The sequence below is a fragment of the Volvox carteri genome (assembly GCF_000143455.1).
Source record: "Volvox carteri f. nagariensis unplaced genomic scaffold VOLCAscaffold_53, whole genome shotgun sequence".
NCBI lineage: Eukaryota > Viridiplantae > Chlorophyta > Chlorophyceae > Chlamydomonadales > Volvocaceae > Volvox > Volvox carteri.
The window spans coordinates 587,141-608,442 of record NW_003307596.1 but is presented as its reverse complement, the minus strand read 5'-3'; the positions used below and the strand labels follow the sequence as shown (position 1 = coordinate 608,442).

General features: G+C 54.5%; 3 protein-coding genes across 3 annotated transcripts; 2 read left to right on the top strand and 1 right to left on the bottom strand.

Annotated features, from left to right (window-relative positions):
* Positions 1-530: 530 nt before the first annotated feature.
* On the top strand, positions 531-12,247 carry VOLCADRAFT_106905 (uncharacterized protein; the record flags this gene model as incomplete). Its single annotated transcript, XM_002955641.1, has 14 exons — positions 531-632; positions 1,637-1,755; positions 1,830-2,158; positions 2,596-3,200; positions 4,122-4,286; positions 4,781-4,935; positions 7,204-7,247; positions 8,033-8,258; positions 8,777-8,914; positions 9,132-9,327; positions 9,904-10,030; positions 10,464-10,527; positions 10,824-10,904; positions 11,470-12,247. The coding sequence occupies 14 exons, from the start codon at positions 531-533 to the stop codon at positions 11,657-11,659; spliced, it is 2,541 nt and encodes an 846-aa protein (XP_002955687.1). The 3' UTR covers positions 11,660-12,247.
* Positions 12,248-13,178: 931 nt separating this feature from the next.
* Positions 13,179-17,668, bottom strand: VOLCADRAFT_119122 (uncharacterized protein; the record flags this gene model as incomplete). Its single annotated transcript, XM_002955574.1, has 7 exons — positions 13,179-13,556; positions 13,884-14,180; positions 14,703-14,791; positions 15,109-15,265; positions 15,661-15,774; positions 16,228-16,331; positions 17,403-17,668. Coding segments are annotated over 7 exons (1,404 nt in total), but the record flags the coding sequence as incomplete, so codon positions are not given.
* A 261-nt stretch (positions 17,669-17,929) lies between these two features.
* On the top strand, positions 17,930-21,117 carry VOLCADRAFT_106904 (uncharacterized protein). Its single transcript, XM_002955640.1, has 8 exons — positions 17,930-18,077; positions 18,173-18,256; positions 18,323-18,436; positions 18,918-18,980; positions 19,189-19,263; positions 19,475-19,615; positions 19,921-20,184; positions 20,596-21,117. Exons 1-8 carry the CDS (start codon positions 17,985-17,987, stop codon positions 20,626-20,628), a joined length of 867 nt encoding a protein of 288 aa, XP_002955686.1. The 5' UTR covers positions 17,930-17,984; the 3' UTR covers positions 20,629-21,117.
* Positions 21,118-21,302: the final 185 nt, after the last annotated feature.

The following is a 21,302-nucleotide window of genomic DNA, read 5'->3' as shown; positions in this document are numbered from 1 at the left end:
TGCATGGTTGCGTCACACCGTCCCATAAAAGGTGCCACGACGCTTTGTACAACAACTGTACAGGTTGCACTATCTGAGCTAATGCGGATTGCAATACTTGCTTGTGGATGTTAGGGACCATATGGAAGTAGGCTTCACTGTTATAAAGCTCGTATTGCCTCCATGTTTGGCGACCCCGATTGACGCGGAGGTTCTAGCGCCATCAAAACGCTTTTCCACTATCAGGCCCCTCCCAAAGCACAAGAACGTTTGCTCTCATGATAAGCTTGACATTTATAGGGAGGATTTTGCCACGGAATGTGGCAATTGCCGGACCGCATGTCCCTGTCCAAAGCGTCAGGGTGTCAAGAGTCATATCCTAAGTTGCAAGATTAAAGCGAGGTCACAATGCGGAGCGAGATCACAATGCGTCGTTTTACTGCACGTCTCAACCTGGTCCAGGCTTCATCCCTCCGGGGAGCCATGCTCCGCTAAACCCGCGGTGTAAGGACCTAGTCCTGTTTCTTTCCTGCTGCTTGTGCCTTGATAAAATGTTACCAAAATTAGTCCACATCATGCGCCGCTCACTCTTTGGAAGGAAGCTTATGACCACTGCGTCATTGGTTGGGGACCTCTGCTCCTTGCGGAGCCTGGTACGACCCGGGGCAAGCTGTGGAGAATCTTGGCGCTTCCGTCGCGCATGGTGCATGGCGCTTTAAGCTATTCCCCAAGCGTAAACTGCCCACGTTCTACATGTTAACCAACAGCTCGCCTTTGAATACAACCAGGACCACAAAACGGGTAAAGGAAGAATTCAGCCCCTAGCCGAGTAGCAGTTCAGAGCTGTTACCTGACCATATCTTCAAGCGAATCGGGATCCACGAACAATCTGACGCAAAAGGCTCCCATTCTACCCTACCTGACGGTGCTTCTACCCCAGGCTCTTCGTGGCTAAGTGCTTTCAGGAACTCCCCCCGTCCCCTCGTGCACCGGTGTCCGACAATATTCACGTTCATTATCGACGGGATTGATCAGCCAGCCAAGTTTCGGTGCTGCAGTCAGCGAACGCGAAATGCGCACGGAAAATGTGGTGTAAATGTGCTGCAGCAGTCTGTAGGTAATGCCAAGCCTAAGTTGTTTCCTGGGCACCCCCGGTCATCGCCATGCCACCCATGTGCACCTTCAAACCGCAATACATGGCCCCCACGGCTCCCTCATGGCCTTGGGCGCCATGGTGTTACAGCGTTGCAAGGCTGCAGGGTTGCATGCAGCCTAAATTAAGCGCATCAAATTAGCGTGTACCATGTTAAGCTTCATGCGTATTACGGTTCGAGCTACTGGAATCGCGCTTTTGCACCCGCTGGCCTAAGCCGCTGGAAGTTTGCCAGCGCAAACTGCTGTACAGCATTCATTTGTCATCCAGCCAGTTTTGTCCACCAAGCACACAAGGATTCCTATTGCCATTCTTCCATAATGGATTACACAACACACAAGGCACCCACACCGGTTACATAGCAGCTAGCGCGATAATCGCTAGGCATCGCCAGAGCATCGTCGCGCAGGTGTTGTCTCTGAAGCAATGGCGTCAAGCAACCTAGAAGACCTTCTTCAAGGTTAGCAGCTGGAAGGATGAACTTTCTTGTCATCATCGGCACAGGAGCAACGTTGCCGGCAATGTTCCGGCACTGTACTTGCAGAGGCGCTTGCCGATTTTGAGGAGCCACAACAAGGTGCTACTTCAGCAATAGAACAGCAGCAGGACAAAAGCGGCACAAGGTGGGTGCACATGCGACGGTTTACCGCGCTAGAGCCCCTTTCCTGACACCACGCCGTTATGTAAACCCCAACAGTCCTGCGACTGCTACCTCGGCCCAAGCATTCCTCGATGCCCAGCCCACAAATAAGCCTCCAGCTTCAACAGTGGGACTCAAACCTGCCCCGAAAGGTCTCGGGCTGGGTCTCGGAGGGTCCGATTTACTCGGTCGACGGTTAAAAAAAACCGTCGGCGGTACCGCGGACTCCGCAGCCCACCCCTCTCTTCCCCAAAATGCCGAGCAAGGAGACGATGTTGGTGATGAAGAAGGCGCTTCAGGAGTGGCCAAGCCTACACGCAAACTTCCGGCGGAAGCGCAGCGCCTTGCGGATGACCTGATGAGTCTCCTGCAAGAGGCTGGCTTGGGTGGGTATTCCTCGGGGCAGTTGAAGCGGTTGTCACAATTCCAATGCCTTATCTGACTCGCGAATGTCATCGCGCAATAACGCTGTGCGGCTTATGGCAATCCGCTAAGATCGGGCAGCTATCCCAGGTGGTTACGTAGCATGGTTGGCCTCACTCTCGCTTTGCGAGGTAGTTTAGAGATTACTGAAATTCTCATTCTCATTCTCCTGCATATCTGGGTCCCTGTGAGAATAAAAATAATTAAATTTTTGCCACAGGCGAAAAATCGGAGCCGCAAGACGCCGATTCCTTGACAGCTTGCTTGGCCGACCTCATGGCGTCCGCCGGTGCCGCCGCTGGCAGCAGCGGCAGCGGTGGTGGCGGTCCTCTTCGGAGCCTCGGGAGCGACGCGACCGCACATCCTGGTTTGGTTTCAGGGCCCGCCCCGCCCGGCGCAGAATTAGGCGAGGATGACCCCTTCGCGCAGCTCTTTGGCCGTATACTGGGCGGTCTCGTGCCGCCAGATGGCGGCGCCCCCGGCGGCGGCGACGACGGCGCGCCGCCACCGCCGCCTCCGGAGTTCGCGGCGATGCTGCAGCAAATGATGGGCATGCAGGGGCTTGCAGCCGGGACAGAGGCCCGACCGGCCGGACCAGCAGTGGGCCACGGCGGGGCCCCCGGTGCCGGGCCACCTTCGAACTCCGCCATGGCGGCGGACGACGATGATGACGACGCGCTGGCCTCGTCGCGCCTGGCGGGACTTGCCCACCAGACACGCAGGACGGTGTCTCAGCAGGCCAAGAAGACGCGAGGTCATGTAGAAGGCGGCGCGGGGACCAGGGCAGCCGGGGGCGGCACGGGGGGCCTGCCCTTTGGCATAGGTTCAGGCGGCGGTGCCGGCGGCGGCGGGCTGGCGTCAATGCTCCGGGAGCTTGGCGGGCTGGGATTGCCCGGTGGTGGTGGCGGTGACGGCGAGGGAGCAGCGCCGGCAGGGGTCGGCGTGATGGTCGACTACATCATGCAGCACCTGCTAAGCAAGGACGTGTTGTATGGACCGCTGAAGGTGCGGCTAGGGTTGGAGAGTAAGGAGAAGACACGTGAGACCCGAGGTTTCCCGAACGCCAGGAAGACCGGGCAGGGAGGGGCAGGAGAGGCAAAGACGGGGAGGAGGTCAGGATTGGGAGAGGTGATGTGTGGCTCGCGTGCCTAGTGCACTTTGCCCTGGCTATAACCTTAATTGCATTCATACCGAGAAAGTTGATTATCGATGAGTTGCATAAAGCAATGGTTTTGGTAAGCGATACTCTTGATCTGAGGTCGTGGGTAAGCTGTCGGGACGCCAGGATGCGCAGCGGGATGCGCCGCGTGGCGGGAAGGTGTGCGTGGTGGCGGCATGGAAAGGGGTTGGGGCGGGTTGTTTGGCACTAGTTTTCGCAAAGACCCTCAAATGTTGAAGCGCCTCGCGGGGTTGGGTGAGGACAACTGACCCAAAGCTCACGGAGTTGTCTTGCGTGGTACTGCTCATCTTACGTGTGTGCAGCTCCACAAGGGGCTGCGCAGAGGACCTTATGCGGGTTGGCAGGTGGTGCAGACGGCAGGTGCTTCCTCATCCAAAAAGGCCCCACGACGACTCACATCATCATCTCGATCATATTATTTATCTCGGAGGGTGAAACGGAATCTTGGCGTGAGGAACGTTGCAAGCTGTCGTTCTGGCGTACACAGACGAGCGACGGCGTAGTCTTCGCGCGTCGCTGTACCCACGCTTGGGCTGCTTTGCACCAGTCGGCGCATGGCTTCTTGTTATTCGCACATCGTGGGCATTGGGCGGGCACATGGCCGCTTGTGCAGCTGCCGTGCACAGCTGTCTGTGCCTCATCAGGCTCCTTGCACTTCAATACAGTATCAAAAGACCGTTACCTTTGATGACCTACTGGTTACCGAATTATGCATCATATGTCTCTGTGCTACGCACCTGCTTTAGGAAATTCGCGACCGCTACCCGCCGTGGCTGGAGGCCCACCAAGGTATGCTTCCGGCCGAGGACTACCGGCGCTACGTGGCGCAGTACGAGTCGGTGCAACGAGTGTGTGCGCACTACGAGACGTCGCCATCCGACTTCGCCAAGCTGATGGATTTGATCCAGGAGGTGAGCAGCCGGAGGGGGACCGGAAGGGGAGGAGGAGAAGAGCTGGTTCGGACGCACATGGAGGACAGGCATCCTATGGGCGCAAGGATTTTCATTGCCATGGTTCTCAAACTGCTGATCATGCATGGCTGCGGTGGTTACTGCATGTCGTGCATGGCGTTTTGCTGGTGTTGTAGGCCGCAAAGCACGCAGCCAAATGCGCCAAACCCGGCCTCTCTCTTCCCCACTACGCTCTGCCTGCACTCCACATTGCATGTGGCTCTGTAGCCATATACCCTCTTCCTCCCGTGCCCTTCCGGCATTACCGCGTTTCGGTGTCTACTTTAATCGTTGCAGGCCGCTAGGGCACCTTTCGGCAAAAGAGCATGTTATCCGCATCGTCGTTTGACCATGCGGATAACGTGCTCTTTTGCCGAACGGTGCTCTAGCGCCCCTTTTGATGATAGGCACCCGATAATCCATGTTATTATATACATGTTTTCTATTGTCCGCAGATGCAAACCTACGGGGATCCGCCGGGTGACATCGTGGAAGAGATGACGGGGGGTGCTGGTCGCGACATTAACGCTATCCTGGCTGGCGCTGAAGCGGGAGGGGAAGCCGCGGAGCAGCACCCCGCGCTAGAGGAGCTGTCGAGCGAGCTTGACAAGTGCAAGGTTCAGTGAACGATGGGAGAAGTGGATTCGAGGAACCTGTTTCATGGGTTACACAAACACACACGTATCGTCGGCCCAGCACTTGGGCCGCCATGTAACACGGCTCGCAAGCTTCGTGTCAGTTCCCTGCCTCACAGAATTGACCAGTACCAGCACCTCATACGCCAGTATGGACAGCCGATTTGCAAACTCCACAGTGCGAAGGCTGGTAAACGCACAAAATTTCGCCGCAAGATTGCATCCGCTCTGTCCGACCTCAACGCCACGTCCCTCCAAGCTGTCGAAATGTCAAATTGAACATCGTTTCCTCCAACATCGTCTCCTCCGGCTAGCTCCAGCGCGTTGTCTTTGGGAGTATTGCTCAATCCGCCTTACGGAGCACCTCCGCCACAACAAAGCGCTTCGTCTTGCTCAATGGCCGAGTACCATCCAGACGAACAAAGTCCCCAACGTTAAGAGTGCCAGACTCATCGTGCGCATTGTAGCGCTTGGTGACCTTCTTGCGCTTAAAGTACACGGGGTCGGTAGCTAGGCGCTCCGCTTCCACAATGACAGTCTTGTTCATCTTGGTGCTCACCACAACGCCCTTGACCTGCTGAACTGCGTGCACAGAGACAGCGCCGCGCCTGCTGCACACAGCAGGCCGAACGCCGCTGAACGCCGGTGTACGCAGGACCGTCGACTGCATTTTACCTAAGTCTTAGGGTACAAATCGGAGGTCTCAGCAAGGTCACTGTAAGACCGTAATGCGAACCTGTTCAACTACAACTGCAGCCACCAAAACTCAGGTGTACGGCAGGGGTGCGGGCCGGCGCATTTCTGACCTATTTGTGCAACTATCCGACATTATATTACGTATATTCACTACATGGTGATCCAATTCAATCATGTGTTTGGATATCCGCTGCACTCTGCCCATTCCCCAACAGAGAAATTTGTGTCCCAAACGCAAAGACCGTCCAATCTTTTATCGTGACCCTGGTGCAGAATCTGTATTATTTTAGGCTCTCAGGTTGAAAAAGCGGCAGTGTTGCGATTTCGGTATGGTATCTTCATGCAGGCACAGTGCAGCACGGCGCGACTTTTTCATGCATAAGAAAAGGCCGGATGGATTGAAACTACTAGCAGGGTTGCATGCAAATTGAGGATAGAGAGTCTGTGATAGTTTCACGCGCACGTGTGTGTGTTACATGGTCGTGGGTACCTGCAAACCGCCCTAATACGAGCCGAGGGCTCAAGGGCTGCCAGATCGCCTATAAACAACATCCTACCTCGCACTTCAAACAAAGCAAGTGATAAAGCATTTTCACGACCTAATGAACGATAGAGTTGCGGTGGGACCATATACGTTCTAGCATCCTAGCCAGGCGTTCAGGTTCCCACTTCATAGCGTCCTCCCCTTCGAAGCGTGGGAAATCCATATCAGGTCTGATTCTGTCGTACACCGGACAGTCCAGAAAAATGTGCTTCTCATCCTCGATATTGCTATCAGTGCCGCAGCAGGGGGGGGCCCATACACGGGGGGCCCCCCGTGTAAAGTTCGGCATACTCGCTCCTCCCTAGGTATATAACGCCGTCCCTTACGCGCTCTGTTAGCCGCCAACGCCCAACAGCAAAGCCTAAACTGCATAAGCTTGCGATTCACTGAACGCGGGACAAACATTGTGATATGCGGGAGCACCTCCTTCCTGCCCGCTTGCTCGGCCGCCAGACCCATCCGATGCTTATACTTCGCCATGTGAATTCCTAGTTGCTTGCCATCTGACGGGTACCCGTTTGGCTGGACATCTAGACGCGTATGCTTCCAACTACTCACCAATCGGTCCTTGAACTCTTAACACCACAGCTGGCAATGGCCTGTTCATCAGCCATTCCACTCGTTCGCCTACTTCGTGTAGCCCTTGCGGGGCCTCTTTCCATACGTCGTGCCCCAGAAAACGTAGGGTTTCGTTGTGCCCCTGGTACTGTAAGACTTTTGTGTGTCGCTAAGCATCTATCCTCCACTGTGATGCTCAACAGGTCTCCATGTGTCTCCATACCAGTTCGGGACCCTTTGCGACAACACTGAAAATACCCTTCATCCATGAAGAGTATTTTGTTGATCACTCTTCAACACATCCGATCTTTTACTCGATAAACTTTGGCCTTCGCAGCATTGTCATACGTTACCCTCCGATGTCCAATTTCGACATGGCCCAAAGCTTTCACGCTCTTTGGGTTTCCTTGCTTGCCACCCCCGGATGCGAGACCATCACGCACAGATGCGGCCAAGTGCAGTTCACAACAGCTCAACAGGCCTTGCCGGGTGCGTCGCATTATACATCAATCCTCATACACGCCCAAAAGCACAGAGAGAAGGAAAACGGCATGCGACAGGATTTTTTGTATGTACCAGCCCCCAACCTAACCATTATCCTGTACATGAACGCCGGGTACGTTCCAAAGGCAAGTGGTTGCTTTTTGGCAAGTACCTTCCGGCCCAGCCCTAACACCTTCAGCATTGGGCATGTCCCAAAGGCAACCACGCCATACCCCTTTGGCAAGTACGTACGGGCAAACAAACAGCTGCAAAAACATCATACAGTTACAACACTAAAGCCACCGTAGGGGGCAGGTAGCTGTGGCCATACATGAGAAAGGTGCCAATGCGGATAACAGTTTTTACCGCCTCATTTCGCACAGGAGGATGGGGGAATGCTGATGAGCAAATCAGTTGCGGTGGGCACCGCTACGTCGGGTTCGTGACGGAGTTGTGACGTAAACATGCCGACATAAAAGACGGATGCTCCTAAAATTATAGCACTGTTATCTTAATTAAGAAAATAAATTGGCATCTTATGTTCGCATGCAGCTGCCATGTGCGATCGTGGCGCATGCATGCAGTGAGGACCGTTAGGGGGGCCCTACATAATCCTAACCTGAGCATATTAAGTTTGCGGAAGATATTGCCATGCGATCTCGTGACAATTTAACTTCTAATCGGTAGCTTGTAGTTACTGACTGGCACGATGGTGCCTTCGGCGTATCGGGCAGCTGTCTCGGGGGTGCTTACGTTGCTTCTGGTGCTATTGCTCGCGGCCACATCTGTAGATGCCCATGGGTATCGCAATAAAGCCCTGAAGCAGCCAATTGCGCAGGAGCGTCGTTTCCGCAACCATGTGCCTGCACCACTTATGCGTGAGCACGACCTCCCCAAGAACTTCAACTGGTGCAACTTAGACGGAACTAACTACTGCACAGCAAATTGGAACCAACACATCCCATATTATTGCGGCGGCTGCTGGGTGCATGGTTCACTCTCCATGATTCAGGACAGGTGCGTTCCTTATACCTGAGCCTTGCAAGCCGTAGGAATAGCCATGTCCGAACAATGCAACAATATATTAGATTAGATCAACCTCATGTGAATAGAGATTCGCGCGTGAGACGTCGTGGCCCCTGCCAACCAAAACGGAACGGCGTTTCCGGAACGGCGCTTTTGTGATCTTCGGTCATACACGATCTTAAATGCATGTCATCATTTTTGCTATACAAGCTGTATATTTCGTTTCATGCTAAAATGCTGGGTAGGTGAGGTCCAAGGCTTAGCCATCTACCTCCTTAGTACGTCTGTTTTCCTTGCCTTTAACCTCACTAGTTAATCACCAACCGCTATGCCGAATCGCGTCACCACGAGTACGAGGCCGTCATTTCTCGCATGCTTGTGCGTAACCTTGCTTGCCGCCGTTCTCCCGTCCCGACTGATACCTCAACCGTCAACGATTTCCAGCATCCAAGTGTAGCCCACATCGTCCTCCCTACCACCCACTCCCTGCCACCCGCTGCGCTCTTCAGGCTCAAAATCAAGAAGAGGGCCAAAAGCCCCGATGTGATGCTGTCCCGCCAGACCCTCCTCAACTGCGCCGCATTTGAAGGCTATGGCCACGGTTGCGATGGCGGCGACACTGTGGACGTCTTCTCTTACATGGCTGAGTAAGTACCCAGTAAGGCGTCAACTCTAGGATAACACGACCTCCTATCTTTCCCACGCAAGCACTTTGCCGATGTACCCGTACCCGCCCCGGGCCACCACCACCACCACCACCACCGTCACCGCTACGGTCGTCACCTTGATGGTCCTGTCCGCCACGGGGTCCTGATACCACGGCGACATCATTCCCGCCGCCGCCAATGCCGCCACCCACCTCAGGTTTGGCCTACCTGACGAGGGCTGCATGACCTACAACGCCACCGACCACACCAAGTTCCCCGGAGTGAGCCACTGCCCGGTGGAGGGGCAGTGCCTCAACTGCATGCCCATCAACGGAGTGGACACGTGCTGGCCCATCGAGCGACCCGTGAAGTACTACCTGAATGCCTGGGGCAACTTGGACAAATCTGTGGAGGTGTGCGGGGGGGAGTAGCGGTTGTGTGTTGGGGAGGGAGCACGGAAGGAGCTGCTGTGCACTTCAACACGTGAGTGGGTCGAGTGAGTCGAGTCGAGGCTTTGATGGCACTTTAATTAATCTGTTAGTATTGTTGCATCTTGAACCTTCCATGCATTTGCTTGCTGGCCAGCTTTACGTTGCGTTTCGTATGGGGGGCAGCCAGCTGCCGGAAGCTCACAGCGAATTGATTGATCCTCCTAGGAAGTATATGTATAAAAAGAATTGGTGGTGCCGCCGCCGCCATTTCCCAATCTCCGCCATACTGCTCTCTCTCTCCTCTATGCATCCTTATCAGTCTTTAAAAAAGTACGAGTAAAAATAAGGATGTATAGAGCCGCCTTTCCATACACACCCACCTTTCCAGCGGTCCGGCTGCCTGGGCCGGAGACCGCCCCGAACACCACGGGAGGTTTTGGCCCCGCTTGCGTGACCACCACCTTTTTCTTCTGAGCCCCCAACTTTCTGCTCAACGCACACCTGCTTGCCTACTTAAGCATGCTCACCTGCCCATGGCGTCGTGTATGTCCTGTTCAGGCCATGATGTCGGAGATCTACCACCGTGGCCCCATCACTTGCGGCATCGCCTGTCCTGACGACTTCACCTGGCACTACAAGGGCGGCATCTATAAGGATACCTCGGGGGACACGGAGCTGGATCACGGTGCGCTGTGGGCGAATTGCACTTTTGTGTGTGCGTTTCAAGGAGTGCGTTTAAGGTCCTAGAGCTTTCTTTCGCGGATGGGTGTGAAGGCTTGAGTGAGGTCGGGGTCGGTGTTCGCGTCTTTCTCAATCGTCTCCTAAATCAATTTATATTTTTTTGAAATTAAGTGGTACCGGAAAGACGTTAGGATGGTGGTTATTACTTGTTTAGTTGGCGTTCACGGGGCAAAGCCCTTATCTTTTGCTCGATAGCTTCAGAATGAGGGTTTTCAGGAGCTCAGGTTACAAGGGCTGCACCAGCCGCTACTGCTGTGGAAGGGCGCGCTGCCTTGCGCCCTCCTTCCATGCCTGACTTTATATTCCCCCGTGTGCGACCTTCTGCCCGTGCCGCATGTAACTTCTTGATTGTAACTCCCTTGTATTCATCTCCTCAGACGTGGAGGTGGTTGGCTGGGGCGTCGAGGACGGTGTCAAGTACTGGGTTGTGCGGAACAGCTGGTATGGTCGCGCTGCGTTGTCAGGGCCACCCTCACCGCTAAAATAAAGTCATGCGCTCATGCTTTGTCACGGCCTTGGGCGACATGACATTTCCCCTGTAAAAGTACTGTTACTGTAGAAGTAACAGTACCTAGAGAGGTATCAGCCTACTTGCGCTGCGTCGTCGCTATACTAGGGCTGCGGAGGCCTTTCCATTGCTTCCCCGCGTCGTCGTTTCCCTCGTTTGAACTTCCTGCCCCGCCTGATCTTCTCCCCACCGCGGTGTGCTCGTCCACTTACCTACCTGCCTACCCCAGGGGCACGTACTGGGGCGAGATGGGCTTCTTCCGGGTGGAGCGGGGAGTCAACGCGCTTCAGATTGAGAGTGGCGACTGCTGGTTAGTACTGAGGCTCTGATGAATGTACTTTGCTGCTGAGAAAGTGCTGTTCTATCGGGCGGTTGATGGAATCATTCGCCACTGGGTCTGACAATCAGCTCTTTAGACAGCTGGCAATCAGCTCTTACACAGGGCTTCCCAATAGCCCCCCTTTCTCCCGCCGAGGCGGTGTAGATCGTTAAGTCTTGATTAGATGTTAACCTTCTCAAGGTGTTACTTGAAGCGGTGGAGCACCTGATGAAATGGAGAACCTTCTCCAGAACTTCCGATAGATATTTGGCCTCGCTGCACATCCTCGCTGTCATCTTACCAATTTGTTCCATAATCCCATACGTACAGCTCGCATCAGGTACAGGACTGTGTTATCGAGCAGAACGGGAGCAATGGCTAGCATGAGCCCGGCTACCGTAACCCTGCCCAGGCCGTTATGTAACAGGTCGTTAACTATCTTTCCGGACGGGAGAAGTTTTTATTCCTTAATTGCTGCTCGTCCGCCCATCTTTCCCTTCGTTTGTTGCCGCGTTTGTTTGTTGTGCATTCTGCATCCCTTGCTGGCACTGTCAAGGTATGCTGATCCCGAGTGGACCATGGAGAAGGATGTGGACAGCGGCAGGCTGCACGGCTCTATGTGGGGCATCCGGGACAAGAACGACCCCGACATGGCGGAAGCGTCGTCGCTGCAGGCTGCAAGCAAGGGGACAGCGGCGCATGAGGAGCAGGCACAGATCATGGTTGCGCGCAGATTGCTGCATTGAAGGGGAACGCAGGAATGTTGCAGTGTTCTTTCCCACCACGAGCAGGGTGTGATGGATATGCGGCTGTGATGTCCTAAGAGCCTTGGTCTCGAAATGCAAGCAGGTATATGGCATCTGTGGCCAGAGGCCGCAATTGCGGCATAGCGGGCGGCAAATTTGTTTTTTGTTGGATGGAACCCAGGTTTTTCGCTGGGAGTAACCTGCAACGACTTGCTTTTCGCGGGCGTCATGCTCTGGCACGGCTTGTAGTGCTGCCAGTATATGTCCTTTCGAATCTTGACGGTGACTATACGCCTCACCTATTGACAACTGCACTTGTTATATAGTTGAGCGAAATTTGTGCTGTCCTATCTATCCCTGCTGACATGAGGCCACTTTGCTTGTACAGGCAAGGGATAGTCTTTCGCTGTTTTTAGGATTCTACCCAGGTATAACTCCATTATTTTGAGAGATGAAAACGAGGTTGGAAGATTAATCGGTTTTGTTTTTACATTCTAACTGTACATATACTAACAGCCGTGTCAGGGTGTTTCTTGCTATCGATGCCAGACTGCACCGGGTGTGTGTGCTGCAGGGACGTAAAAGTGGAAAAATACTATGTTGTCACGTGAAATCTCATCAACATGAAAACGAAGACGTGCAAGTCCAATCATTCCTTGTCATTGAAAGAATTATTAACACGCCTATAAATTTGGAAAGTTCACGAATAATCATGTCATAAGTTTTAAAGTTAACTGCTCACAAGCCCATGCAATGAGCTTTACTGTACTATATACCAGCATGTGACTATTACATCCCTGGCTTCTATATGTTCGTTACACCATGGGTAACAGACAGACATAAACATATAAGCCTCCTGCCTCCCCTGGAGGAGACTTATCGAACCGGTGAAACGTAGGGCGAGACTTAATTCCCTGACCCGATCAGACACTTGATCACACACAGAAAGGTTCGCACATAGTCATACACACAGATGCACAGATACAGAGAACAGAACATAAAAACACACCTCCAATGAAATGGTTCGGCGATCATTCCCTGTTGGTGTACCGTTAACTGGCCCTGTGGCCAGCGTCAGGCCCGGATCCATATATAACATACACACACTGACACAGACACAGGCATAGATACACACACAAACACACACAAGCAGCACAAATCTTAAACCACATGCGGTGGAATTGCTAAGATCCCTGGCATTCGACATTCTACAGATGTAGCTGCTACAGACATCCCATTATCTCCACGACCACCTAACACCCATACATCCACGTCAATTAATATGTGTTACGACCACCTGACACCTATACATCCAATTAAATATATATGCTACATGCCCTACACCTACCCTTCTATTAAGGTCTGTCCTGGCTCAGAAATTTCAATTGATGTTCTACAGTGCATACTGCCCTGCTACTGCCGTCAGCGGCTCTGTCTATGAAGCTCATCATCAAGCTTGCAGCCCAACCGCGCAGTCGCAAAGGCAGGTACACAAACGAAAACGAAAAACCCCTTCCGTTCATGCAGCTGCGCTAAGCTGTTCCTGCCGGCGGCCCTCTTCCCGGCCCCCCTGTTGCTCATTCCCCTGCTCCGGCCGCCGCGACTCCAAAGACTGCAGCAGCAGCGCGCGTGCCCTGGCAAAGGCAACTCGTTGACGACCTGCCGCTTCCGGTCCGCAGGCTGCTGTATCCGCAGCCCCCGCCGCTCCCTCCGCCAGCAGCGCCAGGACTCGTTCCAATTGCGCAACGTTGCGGCCCGCGCCGCGGCCCGTGGCCGTCGCCCCGCCGACGGCATTAGCTAGTGCCAACGTCACATCTGCAGGCCAGCCGGAGATGTAGCCCATAACGACGGCGGCGGCAAAGCTATCGCCGCATCCAACAGTGTCGACCACCTCTACCTGAGGACGAATGGCAAGTAGGGGTTGGAGAGTCGGAGGCGTTAAAAGAAGCAGCCGTAGCACCGTGAGCACACCGGACGCGACATTGTGGACTATCCTGGCTTAAGAGTGTCTTGCGGAGTCTAGGGAGCCGAGCAGTGCGGAACACATCTCCCTAAATCCCCTCCCCTCCTCATGAGCTTCCACAAAATGCTTCCGACCTTAAAATTACCTTTATATACACAATCGAAAACAGCAAATACAGAAACACAATAACCGAGCTCCTGGTCTTCCAACGTCAACTTCATGTTCATGCAAACAATAACATTCTTCACGCCACGGCCTCACCTTGACAGCCCCCAGGCGCGTAACTCTTGCCGTCGCTGCCGGTGAAGTCGTCGTCTCGGCTGAACTGGCTGCGCCAGTGTAATCACAGCCGTGGCCACGGCCGTTCCCTTGTCCGTTGGCGGCGCCACCGCCGCTGCTCCTGCTGCTGCCGTTGTTGCTACGGTTGCGTTCGCACAACAACGCCCCCTGGCTGCCCATCTTAATCACCACCCACTGCGCCCGGGCGCCAGGCCTAGCCAGAACCCACTCGGCGGCCGCCTGCGGGTCATCCAGACCCGTAACCACACGAGCCTCCTCCTGCGGCCACAAGCATGTCTTCTGTTATGTCTTACAATCACTACTTCCCCCTTACTTAAACCCTGCTCAAATCATGCCCACGACTTGTAAACAGTAACTCAACTGTTGAAAATTTCCGCACGATTAACCTATTACGCAGTACTCGTTGAAGAGAAATGCAAGCGTCTTGAGTCAAGTCGCCGAATATCTCCAGGCCGGTACACAGGGAGGCAGGGTTCGTCATGCTCACTTCATATTCGTTCTCTGCCCTCTCCTCGCCCGTTCGTGGAGTCGTCCTCTTTTCCAACACTTTTCTTCCCCTATGCCCTTCAGAGACCGCCCGTCACGTTCCGCTTATCCCTCGGCTCCTCCGCTCCATCTTCCTAACAGCAATCTTTCAAGCCTTTCCGTACTCCTTCCATACCGAATCCCCCTATAAGTAAATCCCTCCCATCCTCCGTCAATTCTTCATAATTAGCTATGTCATCCTAGCCTCAGCCAAATCCTCCTCCCAGCTCCCAGCTCATCCCCCCGTCGTCCCACCTCCGTCATGAGCACCACGGAGCTCAGGTCCAGCAACAGGTTCAGAGCTGCCCTGCGCGGCCCCTCCAACATGGTCTGACAACGGGGCCCTGCATCATCATCCGACCCAGGGGAAGGGCAACCCGGGCAACGGACAAGGACGCGCAAGAAAGGCCTTAAGAAACGAGGGCGCATCAGATATGCGAATGAAAAAAACCTGAAACGGCATGCATGGAGAGAAGGCGGGAACAGCAGCGCGGCCACCACCTCCACGACCTGCCCTAGGCACGCCGTCGCAGCGGGAGGCACGCTGTGCGTTTAGGCCTCGGGGGCTCGGCCCTGAACTCGCTTTGCGTGCCGTCTGAAGAATATATTCCTTATTTCCATGTAAGGCCCACATGGGTCCAAACGGCTACACAGGACACACCAGGGTCAAAGAAAATCGCGGCGCCGTGCTCGATGGCGTCGCTGCAAGCCGTCTCCACCGCCGCCAGCGGCAGCTCGTCGAATATAAAGCCGTTGGTGAACACAGCGCGCGCAGTGCGGAGAACCTCCATGGCTTCGCCGGGGAGTGTCCGGATGCCCTCCAGCAACGGCCAGGGCCCGAAATCGTAACGGCTGCAAAACGCATGTCGGGATGCAGAATCTACCAGCACAAAGCAGACGAGCGTCGAATCCATCGGGGGGGCCGCCCCGTCGATATTACTGCTGCTGGTGGTACTGCTGCTCGATGGCGGCGACGGAGCGATGCGGGTGGTTGCTTGGATGCCTTCGCTCTGTCGCAAATGCACCCAGGAGAAGGCGGGAATTCGGAACAGAAAGCCGCACCGGATCATGTAGGTGTGGTGGTAGATGTGGGAAGCGGCGTGTGGGATAGGCGTAGGTGGTTGAGCTTTGGAAACGGACGGCATGTGTGTCGGCATCGACTAAACCCAATCCTCGGTCGATTGGTCGGCCAGGTGCTCGTTCATCCGCTCACCCTGAGAACGTTGTCCATGAAGTTGCCGTACACGTCCGTACCGATGTGCCCCACGCTGGCGACTCGCAGTCCTAGCCTCGCTGCAGCCACCATGAAGTTGCAGTTGCCACCCACCTTGAATTCGAATCAAGATCCAAACCATGGTTGAAATGATCAGGATCAACATCAAGTATCGAGATCCCCATCAGGATTGAAACAGGCAATGCGCCGGGCAGGAGGAAGGCGGTGCTCGAAGTACATCGAAGTGCAACAAACGGGCAAAGGGTGCAAGTGTGGCAGCAGCGGACGCAGAAGGATTGAGGCACGCAAGGACTCTCGCACCCGGAGTAAGGCCAAGTTAGCGGCGGTTACTAGCAGTGGTGGCGATTGACAGGAAGAATCAACATCACCATCGCGATGAAGTCATCTTTTTGCGACAGCTTCACGTCCATTTGACCTTCTTCGCTACGGATTGCACGACAGCTCTCACACGCACACACACACAGCCACACACACAGCCACACACATTTGCACACTCGCTCGACCATGGAAAACATTATGTATGCAATGCGCATGCACGGCCCCCACCTCCCAATATGAGTGGTGAGGTGGCGAGCTGGTCAACGTGTCCAACAGCTGCCGCCTGACGTGTACATTGGCTGGGGGGAGTTGCTCCCAGGGAAGCACAGTATCTGGGTCGGGAGGGTTAAATATAGCAGGGCAAGGAGATGGCCGGAGGGGGCACGGCACGGCAAGGAATGAGGTGTACACGGGGAAACACAGCTGGACACCAGGATTGCGCGGACGATGGGGAGAAGGACGGCATGTGGGAAGGAACACGAGCGGAAAGGACGAAGGATAAGGGGGAAAGGGACGACAGGGTCTACATCTCCCTCGACCCCGGGAAATGGGGTCGAGCATATGGGTTGCCTTGAATGTGGGTCGTTGATTCCTCAAAAGCTGCTGATATTGATGTAATTTTTATGTAGGTTAATTGATGCAAGCTAAAATCCATGTGTTAAGGGTTATGGATATTAGTCGCTTCAGTCTTTGGGTGAGCGATGAAGGACGATTAAATGGAATTGCAGGGCACCTCAAAGGAGACACCGCCGCAACCCGCAGCAGACTCTCCCGGGAGGCTTTGGGCCGACCTGGAATGTCGTGGGTTCATTGAAAGGGGCAGGAAGGCCCTGTGAGTTCTACGGGCCCCGTGGCCTATTGCCACGGCTGATATTGCTGCCATCGCTACTAGTGCCATAACTGTAGTTAAACCAGCCGTCACGGTTGCTGCAGTTGTAGATGCTGCGGTGATGGACAGGGTATGTTGTGTCGCCCGTTGCCCTTACAGCCATAGGCACAGTGGCCGTACGGCCTCCACTCCTCTCTAATCCCCCAGCAGATCTTTGGCGTGTTTGATCCCGACCTTGATGAAAATGGCAAGAACCGTTACGGCCATATGGTATCGCAAAAGGCATCCGCCAGAATCGTAGCTGTTGCTGGGTTTCTTCAGGTAGGCACTGTATCCTTAAGCCAACTCATGGTGCGCGCGTGCTAAATGATATAAAAGGGAGGGCTAGATCGCCAACACCGATACCACACCGATGTCGACTTCGCCACACAGTACCACACGCCCACAGGCTGCTTCCCTGCAATACCGTGCCCATAGAGACCGACCCCCCTTGGGATCAATTGAAGACGCCTCCACTCAATTAATGTAAAGCACCTAGACTTGCTGCCAGGGCAACGCAACGCCACAGTCTTACCCACGCAGAGATTTCCGAAGCCGACTACATCAATTCCACGGTCGGCGGGAAGACCTTGGGTAGCAGATGCTCGTCCCGTAACTTGACGTCGAGACGCAGAGTTGCACAAGGTGATCACAGGTTGGACTGGGTGCATAATCAGGTTGCCGAAGGCATGGCTGCCAGCGACGGTCGGAGCTGCGGCCGTGAGCTGCACTTTACGAGATCGACACGTTTGTGTGCACTGGCAGTCAAGCTTAGCACGGAACATTTCGTAAACTGCGGGTCTGTAGTCGGTGTTGTGCGTGCGTAACAGTAGTCAAGGTAAAAACGTGAACGCAAAGACGAATTAGCCTGTACTTGAGAATTGCATGGCAAATAACAGATGTTGTGAAATTCATATCGTATGAAGGATTCGATGCTTCACCTCTAGGGCGTGTGATGCTACGAGAAGCATCATGGCGCGGAACCCCGTACGGAGAGGTGCGAAACATCCTTGTACCAAAATTGTTCGCAGTTTAATGTTTATCAGTTTTAACGCTTGTTAGCTGTGTCCCTATTCACAACCACGCTAGGTGGCTTTCCCGTAGGTGATTTGGACAAATGCAAGCTTGCAATCCGAACTGCTTACATGCTCGCGTCGACCCAAAATGCAATTGCAGCTATGGGTTACATGCGCAAAGCCGACCTTTTCAAGTGCGTTCACTGTGCGAAGTGCATGTTCTGTTCACAATGTGCTTCATTTCCAACCGTTGCTGACCGCAAAGTGCTGCCTTGGTGTGGCGCGACAGGTCGGTGTATGCCGCTCAAATCCTCCCTCCCTCGCTGAGGTGCATTCATCTAACGTTGCGTCATCTTCGGGAAGGTCGCTGTCTGTAGGTTCGGGTCATAGGTCCACAGCTGGTCGCGTGCGCAATTTACATATCTATTATTTTACGCAGGCAAAAGAAAAACTTTCACTTCTTGATAAAGCTAAGGAGCGCCGCCTGGAAGCGCTCAGCCAGGACGGGTTAACTCCGTACAGGAGCGGCGCGCCGGGCATCGTTGATGTCCGGGTACGTCATCATGCGCTGCAAATGCCGCGCCAGGCAGGAGTATCGAGAGTTCAGCAATTTCGTCCATTCCAACGATCCTCCATCCCCTCCTAACTCTGCCTGGCCTCTGCCACGCCTCAACCTATTTGCATCAGTCCGGAATATTGTCCCTAAACGCACGGGGCCCCACACCCCTGCAGCACGGCGATGCCTTAACGGGGTAGAGTGCCACCCCAGGCGGATGCTGTGAAGGAATACGGGAGCGTCATGTTGGCTTAGGTTAGGGTTCTGGAGCTCAGAGGCAACACTTGGGTAGTAGTTTTTAGGCTTTGCTGCGGGAACCGAACCGAAATCCTCTCCAACTTCACTTCACACTCCACTCCTAATACAGCGCACAACGTTTGCTTCTGCGCCACTTCCGGATTCCTGTCCTCCTCTTACTGCCTGGCTGCCTGGGTGGGAATGGCGGCCACTCTCTCCCCTGCCCGCATTCACCCCGCAGCTGTACCAGTCGGCAGTGGAGTCCCAAAAAAGGATGAGTGCCAAACTAGCGGAGGCAAATGCGGTGAGCAAGGCTGAAGGTGGAGAAAGAGGACTAGGAGTCCCTGCGCGCAGGGCGGATGTGCACTGCAACGTGTGTGCCATGTGTGCCTTCAAAAAGAAGCTGAAACGTAGGAGGACCCCTAGTGTCGACCGATGCTTCAAACTGCTTCAGACTGAGTGTGGAGAACACAATTGACCCGCGGGTCGTTTCATTACCCAACCACCCGCAGCACGTGAGCTACCTGGAGCGGCGCATCGAGGAGGCCAACAAGGACCTGCAGGATGCCGCTGCATTCTTGAAAAAGGTACGGCGAACGGGCCAGGCTGGTCATGCTGCGAACGGGCCAGGCTGGTCATGCTGCGGGTCTCGTCATGTCTTGGGCTTGCGAACCTCTGCCCCCGGCTTCCGCCTTTGCCAACACACACACGCACGTGCACTGCTTATGCACGGCGGCGACTATCGGGATCTTCCAGTTCCGTTGCTCCGAAACCCCGCCTCCGCCCTCCACCCTCCAGGTGTCTATGGAGTTCGGCACCACCAGCCGCCTGGTGGAGTCCACTGCGGCTGCTGTCAGGTTCGGAGTGGACAAGGAGGACGCGGTGGCCAAGCTGGTAAAGCTGTGCGAGCGACTGGAGACGCTGGAGGCGTCACTGCAGGTGAGGTGCTGGGATGTGGAATGCTCTGGAAGGATGTGGGTTGTGTGGGAAGAGGAGCTGACAGAGCCGGTCGGATGCTTTGGTACTGTCTGGATCTGGATCTCCTCTCAGGTCGCCAAGGCTTTAGGTCTTGGTCCACATCACCGCGCCTTTCCCCGGCTTTACATGCACTGCACGTCTTTTCCATCTGAAGCACCGGCTCGTTGCGAGTGACCCAGCACCGCTGGCCTAGGATTCACGTACCGCCTTCTTTATACACCTGGTCCGCCTCCTTACAAACTTCTCCTCGCGCCCCCACTCGTCAGGCCCAGCGCACTGCGTTCGCCAAGCGCGTGCCCAAGCGTGTGCCCGTGGCCTGGGTGGGCGTCGCGTCAGAGGTGCGGTTGATGGGCGACTTTGACGGCTGGACAAGGGGCTTTGAGCTGTCGGCGGCCAGCATTGACTCGGACGGTGTGATCCGCACGTTCGAGGCAGATCTGCCGCTGCTGCCGGGGCGCTATAAGGTGAAGTTCCAGGTGGACGGTGGATGGCGGCTGGCGAGTGACTGGCCCACAGAGAACGATGAGCTGGTGCGTGGGTGCATCCGTGTTTTGGGGCCAGGAGGAAAGAAAAAAGGGGTTGTAAAGTAGTGGGTAGCGGGGAAGGAAGAAGGGGAACGAAGGCATAGGTGGGAGGAAATGTTCTTATCTCCGGATGTGGTGTACTTGTGTGGAGGGGAGCAAGAGCACCATGTGCGTGTGGGTAGGGAGGATGGGGTGTTGTGGAGGCCAAGATGGGGATAGTGAAGGCAGCCGCTGTCTATTGGGCTGGGATTGCTGGGTGGAGAGCATGCGGGTGGAGATGTCCCCGCCACTTCACATTTATAATGCGAACGTTCGTGACGGATGTCAACGCATGCACCCTGGGTGTGTTGCCGTCAGGCTTTTCCTCCTTCTTAACATGCGGTCCCACTGTCCCTTTGCTGTTGTACGTGATTGCAGGGGGAAACGAACAGCATCTTGGTGGTCCAATGAAGGGCTTGCTTTCAACAGAGACCCCGGCTTGGGCGTCCATGCGGTGATACTAGAAGGCGCACGTTACAGGCACCGACGTGCGCTATCTGATAATTCGGCACGCTTCAAAGCGATTACCTAACGGTTGACTTAGGTGGGAGCTCAATAATGCCCGTGGCCACGTGCGGTAGGAAGGTACCGCATAGGATTATGTTTCACGGCAGCCAAGTTGTCAATTGGAGATACTGCTTACATCCGTTGACGAAGTCGTTGATGCTAGTGTCATGATTAGTGTGGTGCCGATTTGACATCCTGGGTGCAAAAGAATGAGGCATCAAATGCGTGTTGGCCTAGGTTTGCTATGGCCCAAAATGAATAACGTTGCAGCTCCTAAATGCTTTCCAACAGTAAAGAAAGATGCCTACCTAAATTCTCGTCCCATTGTACGGGACTCTGGAACTTTCTTTTCTTCAGCAGCTACGAGTCGCTGCTATTCACTGAAAGTGCTTTTACAAAATTCTACCTTCCACACGCTGAGGGGCCACTATTTATCACGGCACCCCGGAATGAATTGACGCATTTGTTTTCCCTCTGGGGTTTCTCATGGCTTCATATGACATCAATCCGCAGTGACTAATCTTAAGTTGCACTATACAAGTAGCCTTTCGTACCTTAAATCGTTGTCTGGCCGTCTT